A 14,103-nucleotide genomic window follows, 5' to 3' on the forward strand; every position below is an offset into this window, starting at 1 on the left:
TTGAAGTCCACATGCCTTAAAATTGTCAAGGTTGAGAAACACTGCTCTAACTCAACAATTGTGGCCAGCAGGGTCATCAAAAGAGGCAAACCTGACCAAACAAATGTCTCACTTAGCAACATAACGCTTGGGCTAAGTTGGCCTCGTAAGTCAAGAACTACCCTGAGGGGTGGAGCAAATTGCAGCGTGGGTGTTTTCAAAGGCTGTCGAATCCCTTGTGGCAACGGGAGGGTGATGTCTGGGTTAAAAACAGAAGAAACTTCCCTCGACCTGTTTGCTGGAACTTGATACTCCAAGCAGACTAGATTACCATTTATATCCTCATGTAGGGCAGGAGTAGAGTCTGCCTGTCTCCTTGAAATAGGCAGCAACTGAAGCCAGAAGAATTATGAGCCCTCTCCCCAACTCTCCCCCTCCTCTCTTTTCTGATGCATTTAAAACTGTCCGGACTAGAAAGAAGACTGTTGAGTTGAGTTCTCCCTGACTTTTGGGAGAACTTTGGAGGGTTATGAGAAATGTGAAAAGGTTTTCAAGATCTCTGATGAGGAAGGAGATCTGAAAAGTTGGGGGAAACCAACTTTTCCAAACAAAAGAGGGCTTCCAAATGCAGTAATATGGAAATCTAAACACCGTTAGATTTCCCCAAGTATCTGGCCCGTAAACACTCAGCTCCGTCCAGTCCTTCCGACTGGATCCCAAATTACACAGGGTTGTAAAAAGGGGGCTTTTTATTAGATGCCCCCAAATGTTTCATTCATGCTTTAAATGGCTTGCTATTCCTCTTAAGAAGCTTAACAGCCACCATCCCACTCAAGATCTTGGCCGTTTGGTTTACACTTTTTTGTATTTTAGAATTAGAATTGAGTTAGAGGAGACCTATAGGTCATCTAGTTCAAACGCCCCCTCCCCACCCAAGCAGGAGACTCTACACCATTTCTGACAGTTTCCAGCTTTACAACACATTTGAACAATCGGTGAAACAGCTTTGCCTTCAGAAGTTGTGGGTGCTCCATCAATGGAGGATTTTAAGAAGAGAGTGGACAGCCATTTGTTTGAAATGGGATAGGGTCTCCTGCTTGAGCAGGGGGCTGGACTAGAAGACCTCCAATGTTCCTTCCAACTCTGTTATTCTCTTATTATGGTTTATCGCATAGTCAGCCAGATGTTCAGACTGGCATTTTGGTCTACCTATCGAGTCTTTTCCAAGGACCTGGGATAAGCAGACCTGGATGCTGGATGGTGTTAATGAAATTGCCGCAGGATGAAAGCAGTTCCAAGTAAAGCTGCCTTTTGCAATTGACAGGTGACGAATTTGTCAATGCCAACAGGGTTCAAGTGGGGCTCCAGTTGTTTGGGGATAGCACCCAAGGCGCTTATTATTATTGGGACTACCTTTGCTTTCTTTTGTCACAGTCGTTCTATTTGTAGGTCTCTGTATTTTGTTATCTTCTCCAGTTCTTTCTCTTCTATTCTGCTGTCTCCAGATATTGCCACCCCCACTACTATTACTATACTATTATTGTTGTTATTATCATCATCATTATCATCATCATCATCATCATCATTATTTAAGATTTAATCTTCTATTTGATTCACAGTCTGGGACTGGTGAAAACTCAACAGTTCAAGTCTTAACCAAAGACCTAAGAGCTGTTAAGGCAGCGTCTGAATATATAGGCGGCTCCAAGTAGGCTGGTTTTCTGCCAAGTCAAAATATTCAGGTCTAATAAGTTCAAAAATTCCATGTATTTCGGCAGCGCTTTGGGTATTGCTCCAAGGTCTCCTATTACTATAGGGACAACCATTGGTTTCTTCCTCCACAATCATTCAACTTCAATTTGCAAATCATGACATTTTGTTATTCCCCCAAGCTGTTTCTCTTCAATTCAGGCAAATATATGATGATGATGATGATGATTCTATCAATAAAAGCGCCTATTAAAAGTACTTGACGAAGGATTTCTCACCTTTTCCCCTCTTTTTTTTTGCAAAGACTACCAGATGCAACCTAGCCAGGTGCCGAATTCAACTTAAGGAGACTATGTTTTCATGATTTGCCCGAAGTCACACTGATTTTCATTTTCCCCAAGCCCATCTGCTTTACGCTTTCATATTTAATCATGCTTTCCAGTCGTTTGCCCATTCAGATGACAAGGAGGATTAATTTTTAATTTGTATGTAATTTGCTTGGAACTTATTTTGTTGTTCCTCCGTAAACTGGTCCTGAAGACAAGCCTTCTAGCAAACATTCCACATTTTTTAACAAAAAAAAACAGGTGTCCAAGAATTTATTTACTTTAGGGGAAAACTTGATACACAGGTTTGTTTGTTTGTTTTTCATGTTCTTTGTAACCTTCCACACTGGATCCATTTTTTACACAACAGTTTCCAAGTAAGGACAGTTCAGTATATACAGAATTCGGTGCAAATCTGATGCTGTTTTTTTTTTTTTTTAGCATCTCATGAAGTTTTATACAGACTGTACTGCCCTTTCTCAAAAGGATCTAGGACAGTGGTTCTCAACCTTTTTAATGCCGCGACCCCCAACCGGTCGTAAGTCGAGGACTACTCAACTGGTGCAGCACCGTTTGCAGAATGGGACTTTTGGCGGGTTCAGCAGGGCAGAGACAGCCTGGACAATTCCTATTGGCTTTTGAAAGCCAATAGCATTAGACTCTATTCAAGAGAGTCTATTCTATTGGCTTTCAAAAGCCAATAGAAGAAAAGGGAGTAGCACAGCTAAGGAAAAGGGGGGAAAAAATGGCGGACTGCGTTGTTTGGCGACCCCCGTGAAATGGTCGTTTGACCCCAAATGGAGTCCCGACCCACAGGTTGAGAACTGATCTAGGACAATTTCCCGCAACCAGCTCACCGCAAGCCAACAGAATACTTGTATTGATCCTTTCATTCAGTTACTTTTAATAAATTTTGAGCGCATTTCTGTCGAAATGATTGTAACTCTTGTATTTCTGGACTGAGTTTTCTTTATTTTATTATTAGTGTTATTGGCCACGGTTCCATTGAAATTAATTTAACTTTTGTATTTGCTGAACTGCTCTGCGTCGAGTTGTCCTACTCTGTTTTCAAACACTTTTCCAGAATGAGCAATTTGGGATAGAGAACATTTGAAGAAGAAATGGAATCGTATTTGAGAACCGCTGTCACACTAAGGGATTTGACACAAACTCCTTGTGACATGTAATGCCTTAACGTGTTTGAGAGCTCCAATTCCCCCCCCCCCACGACATATCTTTAATTTACCTGTTTTATACACTGCAGCCGGTCATTAGTTTGCTGTATATGTCTGTCCATAGAATTCATTTCGATTGTCTCCACTTCAGTTCTACCTGAAAGCCATTAAAATCCCTCAAGCTGAAAGATACGAAAATAAAATAATAATAAAAAATTAATCACTAATGGAACAGTAAGTTACAATTTTGCAAACTCTAATGGGATTTAAGATCTTGAATGTTACCACTTCTTTGGGTCCCTATTTCCTAAGTAACCAGAGTGTAAGGATTCAAAGCATAAGCTAGTTAAAGAAATTTTATATTTTGGAAGGAGTGCCTTTTCTCAGTTTGAGTCTAAATCGTTGGGACATTACAACCACGGTCTTTCACAATATTTTTCTTTACTGGCTCTTCTACTAGATGGGTGACAAAAGACTTTTTAACAGGATGAAACTTGGAGGAAAAACACTAATGTAATTAAACCCATGTACGATGGATAGTTAACTCCAGAAGTGAAATCCCACTGAAGCCATACATGAAGATTTGTTTTCTTATGCACACAAAGAGAATTCTAATTCTTCCTGGACTAAGCTTAAATCAGCATTCATATAACACATACATTTAGATTAAACAAATGCATATGATTGCAAGCTTCCTAGCCAATGGGGAAAACTGATTCGCTTAACGAATGCACCGGACCAGGAGATGGTGAGTTCTAGGCCCACCTTAGCCATGAAAGTTAGCTGAGTGACTTTGGACCAGTCCCTCACTCTCAGCTCAACCCACTTCACTGGGCTGTTGTTCCTGGAAAAATAGGAGGAATCAGGGAATCAGAATAGGAGTTGGAAGGGACCTTGGAGGTCTTCTAGTCCAACCCCCTGCACAAGCAGGAGAACCTAGACCCTTCCAGACTTTTGCACATCCTTTGCCCACACGTAAACACCACATCCTAAATGCAAAGCTAGCATTTGCAGGTTGGTTGCACAGATAGAGGACTTTTCAGATAGAGGAAGGAGTACTGTATTTGTCACCTTGAGCTAGTTATCAAAATCAGAAAGGCAGGATATGAAATAAGTAAATAAAATCAAAATCAAAATAAACCTTCCCTCTTATACTAGGTAGAGGGAAGTATAGAGGTATAGAAAGCCAGCGTGGAACCATGGATGGTTGAGCTCTTAAGCACGATGTTAACAGCTTTGTGTTTGGGTTTTCTATCATCTTACCAGCAAAGCTCTTTTCCTACATGTTTGCCGGAAACCCCAAAGGTTCAACTGGGTTGCTACGCATGGAAAACACACACCCTGCTACCGGGCGCAACTTTCCCTAAAGCTGCCAAGCGTCATCAGTTCTTCTCCCATTAACCTTTTCCTTCAAGTGCCTCCGATAGGCTGGAAAATCATTTATAATTCACTGGATGGAGGAGAAGCATCCATGCTGCTGGGCAATGCGTCCTGCACATGCAGACACACACACACACACACACACACACACACACACACACACACACACACACCATCCCCCTCTCCTGGCTGTCTGGAGGCCTCTCCGCGTGGCTCCTGCTGGATTAGATTGCACAGAAAAGGATTTTGCTCTGGCTATGAGGGGACTTGCACGTAACCAGCCCTCCTCCTACTCCCTATTTCAGACACAAGTGGGTTCAATAAAGCCAGGCTGTCGGTGGAGAGCGATGCTTTGTGAAACAAACACACAAAGATGGTGCCTGTTTCATCATTTTGGAATCGTTCCTCTACGTTAGTGCAGTATATATAGGTGACAAATTCTTGCAGTCTACATTTTTTTTTTCTTAAGCTGCAGTCCAAACGCGCTGGAGAATTCCTAGAAATCTGCTCTTAAGACACATCAGCCATCAACAGGCACAGGGACATAAACAACATCTGCATGCCATTCAAAAGAGACCATCAGAAAGCCAAAAAGGGGGAAACGTCAAGACCAAAACACTTCCACCTCAGCAATTCACATTAAGCTCACTACTGGAGCAGAGGTAGGCAACCTTGGCTCTTTTATGACTGGTGGACTTCAACTCCCAGAATTCTTGAGTCAGTATGGCTAGTTCAGGAATTCTGGGTATTGAAGTCCACCAGTCATAAAAGAGCCAAGGTTGTCTACCCCTGGCCTAGACCAACAGTCCGGAAGTAAACAATACCCCAATCAAGGAACTATCGGCTCAGACAAAAAACCTAACAGCACACAACCGACAACCGGCTCAGACAAACAACCTAATAACACACAACAGCCTAATTAATGTACTGCCAGGAGTTCGATCCTGTCTCTCTGCCTGTCTGCCTGCCTGTCTATCTAATCTATCACATTTATATAGCTGCCTATCTCACAAGAAGTGTTTCTGGGCAGTATACAATAATAATGAAATAAAAGACAATGCATAGGTAAAAGTAGCTAAAACTATATAGCTAAGGAGCCCTGGTGGCGCAGTGGTTACAACGCAGCACTTCAGGCTAACTCTGCCCACTGCCTGCAGTTCGATCCTGAGTGGCTCAAGGCCTTCCACCCTTCCGAGGTCAGTAAAACGAGGACCCAGATTGTTGGGGGCAAGAGGCTGACTCTGTAAACTGCTTAGAGAGGGCTGTAAAGCACTTTGAAGCGGCATAGAAGTCTAAGTCTAAGAACGTTCTCACCAATACTGACAGAGCAAGCCACTAATACAGGTTATCCTGGACTCATGACACAACTGAGTCCAAAATTTCTGTCGATAAGTGAGACATTTGTTAAGTGAGTTTTGCTCGATTTTACGAGCCACACTTGTTAAGGGAACCACCGCAGTTGTTAAATTAATCACACAGTTGTTGTGAATCCGGCTTCCCCCGTTGAACTTTGCTTGTCAGAAGGTCACAAAAGGGAACACTGTGACCGTCAAAGTATGAATCAGTTGGCCAAGCGTCTGAATTTTGATCACGTGACCGTGAGGATGTGGCAATGGTCATAAGTGTGAAAAACAGTCAAAAGTCACTTTTTCAGTGTTGTTGTAACTTCAAACGGTCCTTAAAGGACGACCTGTATATGAAAACAAGAGAAAAACCTCACCCTCTTCTAGCACTGATGATGTTACCTAGATGGGTAACGAAACATCTGAAAGAAAACAACCCAGCTCAGAGAGCACCAAGGACCCCACCATTCAATTCCTTTCTTTTTGATTTAATACCGGTCGATTCGATCTTATTAAAAGTGAATTCACCCGAATTTCAAGTTGGCTTGTAGGAGGGATGTTCAAATAAATCTTAAATTTAATTATTCAGCATCTGGCAAAGACACAGAGGGTGTTAGCAGAGACAAGGAACCAATTCAGCAGCAGACACCTTACTTGCATGTTAATTGCTCAAAAGAAAGGGACAATATAAAACAAATGAAAGCTGTTTCTGGGGGGACTCTAGACCAGTGGTGGCGAAGCTATGGCACGGGTGCCAGAGGCAGCACTCGGAGCCCTCTCTGTGGGCACACGTGCCGTTGCCCCAGCCTTGCCTCCCCCCGTGACCCCCTCCTCTCCAGCAGCCCCCCTGAAGGAGAGTCACCCTCGAGTGTGGCCCACACAGAGCAGCGCAGCCAAGGACATGGCAGCCAGGCAGTGTAGACAAGACTCTGCCCTCACACCTCATCATGCAATTGATGTTGCAGGGCATGGGCAAAGGATGTGGTCGCCATAGCGTTGCTGGGCTGCCTGGGCGATCTGCGGTGGGCCCTGGAGGCAGTGAGTGGTCCTGTGGGCAGGTGGGGCAGGGGATGGGGGGCAGAGTGGGGGCAGGGCAGGAGGGTGGAGCGGGGACGGGGCCAGTTTTGGGGCACTCAGTCTCTAAAAGGTTCGCCATCACTGCTCTAGACAATCTTGCCATTTCCTTGCAGCATAAAGTAAGAGCGTTGATGTTTTTAACTGTGCTCTGGGGGACCCCCGCCTTTCCTGGGATACCCCTGTGGATTCTCCAGTACTGAGAGAAGATAATATTTGTTAGGTCAGGGTTGATACTATGGGATTCCTGTTGGCTCTCTGGCCTTGGTGTCTACAGAAATTCTCAATCATCCAGGTCACCATTGTCCCAAGGGATTTTTTTTTAATTCCCCAAAAGGCAACGGGACTTTCCTGGTTATTTTTCTTGGGAAACTTTCGATTCTCATGCAAGAAGCTGGAGCAAAGTAAAATAACCAACAAAGTTCACTTGCCTTTTGGGGGGGGGAGGGGAAAAAAAAAGCATCCTTGGGAGTTCTGAGGTTCGTGGTTTTTTTCTTGCCCAGGTTTCGTTACCAAACTAGGATTTTCCAGTCGGACAATCGGCAAGGGCAGATGAGGCAGGTCGTAAGAGGCGGAGGTGCGCCCGATGTACAGGTGTACACGTGCCGAATTCAAAAGAAGCAGAAGACGCCATGGCGGTGATCAATTTCCCAAGCAGGGGAAGGATTCCTAACACGCGCTGATGCGGGAGCCTTTTGGCAGAGAAAAATACAGCCTAGAAGGCAAAGGTAACCGAGACGTCACTCAAAGCGTAGTCTAAAATCCTCTTCTTTCGCCAATGCACACAGTACGTGGCGCAGCTCCACACGTGCCACGGAAGCTCCCACGGGGAAAGGTGGAACGGAAGGGAAAAAAAAAAGATTGAAGATTCAAAGGGCAAAATTAGCGCCCTGGGAGGGCCGTGCATCCTGGCTGAAAACTAATTTTAAATGCTGAGTTAGGGATACATACCCCTGGGGTGCCCTTAACTACCGTTATTATCCGAGCTGTTGTTAGGAGGATAAAAAGAAAGGGCAGTGTAACCCGCCCGTCTTACCTCCCTTAAAGGAAAGGCACAATATAAACGTAATAAACAAATTAATAAGCCACTATTAGAAACAGTGGGAGACTGGGGGGGGAGAGGAGGGTTTGCATTTGAAAAAAAAGAGTGACAGCGAACAATTCCTATGGATGTATCGGCTAGCTGTGGGATTTCTAGGGAACTCTGCAAAGAGAGAGAGCTGAGGAAGCTGCCGTGTTTGTGTGCCGGCCTCTGGTGTGTGAATGTGTGAAAGCAAGTAGGAACAAAGGTATTCCACCGAGAGAAATATTACGGCTTGTTTAAGCACATTACTTGGGCCTCGTTCAATATCATCTCTTCCTCCTTCCCCTCCTTGCTCAGATTTAAATGTTTAATGTACCGAAAATGGGGTTGTATTTATTTTCGTTGCATTTCTTTATTTGATGATTCGTAGGCTGCTGCAATCAAGCCAGACTTTTGGCAGTTTATAGCAGAATGCACAAAAAGATAGTAAATAATATACATTAAATGAAAGCAGGGTTCCAATATTTGAGGGGCTGTCACAGAGAGGAGGGGGTCAACCTATTTTCCAAAGCTCCTGAAGGCCAGACAACGGATGGAAACTGATCAAGGAGAGATTCAACATGTTCTGTTCTGTTCCATATTTTCTGTTCCGTTCCATTCCATTCCATTGTATTCTATTCTTTTTTCAGTGCCGTTGTAACTTTGAACGGTTACTAAACAAACTGTCATAAGTGAAGGACTGCCTGTCTACTTTTTTTGCAGTTAAATACAAAAGGAAATTAATTCTACCTCTTTCTTGAAAAGCCTTGCTAGACATTTCCTGACTAATATTCAGCTGCCAGGACAGACGCACCAGTGAGACAAACCTCTTATAATAATAACAATAATAATAACAACAATAATAATAATAATAATACCAACAACAACAACAACACACAACAACAACAATTGGAGAAGATAACAAAATACAAAGACCTACAAAATAGAAATAGAAAGACTGTGGCAAAGGCAAGCAAGGGTAGTACCAATAGTCATAGGCTCCTTGGGTGCAATCCCAAAACAACTGGAGCACCACTTGAACACCATCATCGGCACTGACAAATTCGCCATTAGTCAATTGCAAAAGGCGGCCTTACTAGGAACTGCTTCCATTTTGCGACGATACCTGTAATACCATCAAACAGCCACATCTGCCTATCCCAGGTCCTGGGTAAAGACTCGATAGGTAGACAAAATGCCAAATCCAGTCTGAACATCTGGCTGACTGTGCGATGATCCATAATAATAATAATAATAATAATAATAATAATAATAATAATAATAATAATAATAATAATAATAATTATTATTTTGGAGCCTTACGTTCTTTCTGAGCCCCTTCACTCAAAAATGAAAAATGCATAAAAACACACAGCTCGGGGACTTAATCAAGATCAGAAATCATGGGTACGGATTTCCCAAGTGACCTACATCTGCTTTATGAAAAGTTCTCCCGTAATCGTCCCTCTGCTTTGGAAAGAAAACGCAGGCCCAATGCAAACTTGTATTTACCGGAGATGTCACAATACCAGAGCAGAAGAAAAACCCCCAAAGGTAACAAAAACCAAAGCATTTTCTCTTCCAAAAAAAAAAAAAAAAAAAAAAGAGGAGAAAATGGAAATGGAAAAATTGGGAAAGGGCAGAGAAGAGCAACCTAGATGAGTAAAGCCCTGGAGGCTAAACCATGCGAAGAACGGCTGTGGGATTTGGGCTTGGCTAGTCTAGACAAAATGGGGATGAAGACTGACATGATAGCAGTGTTCCAATATTTGAGAGACTGCTGCCCCCCCCAAAAAAGAGTTGGGTCAAGTTCTTCTCCAAAGCACCCGAAGGCAGGACAAGAAACAATTGGATGGAAACTGATCAAGGAGAGAAGCAACCTGGAATTAAGGAGAAACTTCCTAACAGTGAGGACAACTAACTGGTGGAACAGAAGCTGCCTTCAGAAGTTGTGGCTTCTGCAACAATGAAGGGTTTTAAGAAGAGACTGGACACCACCTGTCTGGAATGGTATAGAGTCTCTGTCTTGAGCAAGGGGTTGGACTAGAAGACCTCCAAGGTCCCTTCCAGCTCTATTCTGAAATAAACATAAAAAAGCATCACAGATGTTTAGAAAGCAAAAGTGACCTTTTTATTCCAAGGATGCCTTTCTGCAACCTGCCAGTAGAGGGCTCTCTTCTATTAAAGCTGAGCCGGCTCTTTTTCTTCCCTGACACCGTTCTGCTGTGCGCTCGCGCTCTCTCTCTCTCTCTCCCTCTCTCTCTCTGTGTGTGTGTGGGTGTGTCTGTGTCTCTGTGTGTGTGTGTTTAAGCCTTTACAAGTCCCTACAAATCCTTTTGCTTCTGCTTCCTAACAGGGGGCACCAAAGCTGACACCGTCTGCTGACCTTGTGATTATTGATTAACAATCTCCCTCTTCGCTGCCATCTTTCCCACCACCCCCCGGTGGTGCCGGCAAATAGAGAGCTAAAGAGCTGCTCTCCTTCTCCGTGATGGCCATGCTCAAAAAGGGCTGTGTTCAGAGATGTGGCGGAAAGGGCCGCCTGATCAAACAGCTTTAATGTCAAGACTAAATACCACACAGCAGCCTGACAACTTGTACGATTTAACATGTATTTGCTAGGCAGAAGGAAGGAAGGAAGGAAGGAAGGAAGGAAGGAAGGAAGGAAGGAAGGAAGGAAGGAAGGAAGGAAGGAAGGAAGGAAGGAAAGAAGGGGGAAGGAGGAAGAAAGGGAAGAAGGAAGGAAGGAGGGAGGGAGGGAGGGAGGGAGGGAGGAAGGAAGGAAGGAAGGAAGGAAGGAAGGAAGGAAGGAAGGAAGGAAGGAAGGAAGGAAGGAAGGAAGGGGGAGGGAGGTAGAAGGAAGGAAGATGTAATAATTGATGGCCAAAAGGTTCTCGGGTGGTCAAAGGAAATTGAGAGAAAGATGTTGAGCTATTTTGGAAAGGTAAAAAAGATGTTGAGACTCTAGAAAGAGTACAGAGAAGAGCAATAAAGATGACCAGGGGACTGGAGGCTAAAAAAAATGGTTGCTGGAATTGGGTATGTCTAGTTTAATGAAGAGAAGGACGAGGGGGGACATGAGAGCAGTCTTCCAATATCTCAGGGGCTGCCCCAAAGAAGAGGGAGTCAAGCTATTCTCCAAGGCGCCTGAAGGCAGGACAAGAAGCAACAGATGGAAACTAATCAAGGAGAGAAGCAACCTAGAACGAAGGAGAAACTTCCTGATGGTGAGAACAATTAACCAGTGGAACAACCTGCCTCCAGAAGCGGTGGATGCTCCAACACTGGGAAGTTTTTCAGAAGAGAACTGGACACCCCATTTGTCTGAAAGGGTATAGGGTTTCCTGCCTGAGCAGGGGGTTGGACTAGATGACCTCTAAGGTCCCTTCCAACTTGACTGATGATGATGATGAAGAAGAAGCCCATGATTGTAAGTTGGGTTCTGAGCTTTCTCTATAGTGCCCGACTTGAGACCGACAGACTCAACATGACTCTGACATTCTGTTCCGTTGGAAAGGATGAAGATTTCATTTCGAAACTGAATTGCACCGCAACTGAATGTTGTAAAGCTGATCTTTATTCCAGCTTTGTCCAACCCCATGTCTTCCAGCTGCAGTGGAGACACAACTCTTAAAATTCATAACACCCTGTCTTGAGTTCCAAATATAAACAACAAAAGCATTTTTTTTCCTCTAGTAACCCAATTCTTATTCCCTAGTTCTGACGCTTCCTGTCTAGATGACGCATAAAAACTCTGTTTGATATTCAAGGGCAGCAGAGACTGAATATTGGTCATTGACTAATAATATAGCTATTGACTATAAAAAAGCTGAATTGAACTGATGATTATTTTTAGAAACAAAGTTAAATCCGAACACACATCAATTGCCTTAAGATTAAATCCCATTCATTTCATCTTTAATTTTACAGGAATTATTTCTTAGCTCGTTTAAATATCCTTGCTTTATATCTCTTACACGTAATTATGTTCCTTTGCTTTAAAGGATAGGATTCATTGAAACAAACAAGCAAATAAATAAATAACCTCCAGGGATTAATCAACATAATTAAACAAAGAAAGCAGAAACCATTGAAGAAGTTTTTCCAGAGTTGAATGATTCCTACACCTGTATTTCTGGACTGTGATAAATTTACCTGAGTGAATGTATTTGTCTATAAATCTTTAATTCTGTACCAGACTCGTTTTTTTTTTTTTTAAAAATAATGCTTTTCAGGAGGGAGTTGAGCCTGATTCAAAATTTGAGGAATTGCCCGAGATTTAAATCTCAGTTTGCTCCTAGTTAAAAAAAATAATGTTTAACCTACAACTGAGATAGTAGGAATGGAATACAGATACTCCTTGACTTACAACAATTTGTTCAGTCACTGTTTGCAGTTACAACAGCAGTGAAAAAAAGTGACTTATGATTGTTTTTCACACTTTGGACCACTGCAGACTCCCCGTGGTCATGTGATCAAAATACAGACTTAACAGGAAGGGGGCAAAAATGGGGCCACATTCCCTAAAACCATTGTCTCGCTTAACAACAGAACATACGTTGAGGACTACCTTTAAACCGCACGGGTAGGTTGGGTGAAAAATTGTCCCATTAAATCTCAAGAGTCGTCCCATTAAATCTCAAGAGTCGGATGGGGAAAGAGGGGAGGGGGAAAAAAATAACCCCGCCATGTTGGTAAAGATTTATTTATCGCAAGCGGACAGGCGAAGGAAGGCCCGGCTGCTCTCGGATGAAGGAAAGAGAGGAATCCTATCTTTCTATTTTTCACTGGGTGAACGGGCAAAGGAAGAGATTCCCCAGAAGTGTTTTGTATCATCTGCAGATTCCTACAACAAGGCAGCCAGCCGACTCTCTGGCTTTCTAAGCTGGCCTGCTGCCTGCGCAGACCGTGTCTCAGCCAGGGGCGGGAATGGATTTATTTAATTTATGGCGACTTGAACTGTGAGCGAGGGCGGTCATGCCAGGCTCTGAAAAAGCCTTGCTCAAGCTCGGTGGCTTTCTATTTTTCCCCCTGCCGCCCTCCCTCCTCCACCATCCACGTCTTTGAAAGCCTAGCACACACACACACACACACACACACACACACACACACACACACACACAGAGAGAGAGAGAGAGAGAGAGAGAGAGAGAGAGAGAGAGAGAGGGAGGGAGAGAGAGGGAGAGAGAGACAGAGAAAGAGAGAGAGAGAGAGAGAGAGAGAGAGAGAAGGAGAGGGAGAGGGGGAGAGAGAGAGGGAGAGAGAAATAGAAATAGAAAGAGAGAGAGAGAGAGAGAGAGAAAGAGAGAGGGAGAGAGAGAGAGAGAGAGAGAGAGAGACAGAGAGAGAGAGAGCTCCTCTTTGCCAGAACTGGGTGGTGTAACCTCCTAGGTCTGGAGGGGAGAGAGAGAGAAAGAGGAGAGAAGGAGAGAGAGAGAGGGATGACAGCTTGCATCAGTGAATTTGCTGGGCTCCCCCAGGAGAAGCAGTGGCAACGCGCTCTCATCAAGCCCTTCTGCAGCCTGATTATAATATAAAGCCAAAGGATATGGAGATTGAGATTGCGTGACCTCTACTAAGAGGAACAAAAAAGAAGGCTGCACGTGGATGCCCAGCCCCGGCAGCTCCCTCGCAGGGGGGAGAGAGAGGGAGAGAGAGAGAGAGAGAGAGAGAGAGAGAGAGAGAGAGAGAGAGAGAGAGAGAGAGAGATTGCCCTCCAAGCAGACTGTGCTTCCTCCCCATCTCTCCCTGGGGGTCACTGACCACCAGAAAGAAAGCTGGACTCTTGTGGGGGGAAGGTGGGGGCAGTGATTTTAACCTCTGGCCTGAGGCATTAAAATGGACGGCTTTCAAATGCAAGATAGGCACAAGGACCATGGAATCTTCTAATTGCTCTGCTTAGCCAGATGCTGTTTCCTATTTTACTTCTAACCTCCAAATGTGCAAAGGAGAGAGAGAGAGAGAGAGAGAGAGAGAGAGAGAGGGAGGGAGGGAGGGGGAGAGAGAGGGAGGAAAGAAGGAAGGAAAGGAGGGAGAGAGAGAGGAAGGGAGGG

At 44.0% G+C, this 14,103-nt stretch overlaps 1 protein-coding gene across 8 annotated transcripts in view; it reads right to left on the reverse strand.

Moving 5' to 3' along the window:
* Nucleotides 1-14,103, reverse strand: part of ZMIZ1 (zinc finger MIZ-type containing 1) — a 328,745-nt gene that overhangs the window by 113,016 nt on the left and 201,626 nt on the right. For all 8 annotated transcript variants that reach the window (XM_039340775.1, XM_039340782.1, XM_039340781.1 and 5 more), the window contains one exon: nt 3,262-3,372. In XM_039340775.1, coding sequence (XP_039196709.1) covers nt 3,262-3,321 — 60 coding nt within the window. In that variant the 5' untranslated portion in view covers nt 3,322-3,372. The remainder of the gene's footprint in view (nt 1-3,261; nt 3,373-14,103) is intronic.

Source organism: Crotalus tigris, unplaced genomic scaffold, assembly GCF_016545835.1.
Source record: "Crotalus tigris isolate CLP2741 ecotype Arizona unplaced genomic scaffold, ASM1654583v1 scf7180000017753.6788120, whole genome shotgun sequence".
Taxonomy (NCBI): domain Eukaryota; kingdom Metazoa; phylum Chordata; class Lepidosauria; order Squamata; family Viperidae; genus Crotalus; species Crotalus tigris.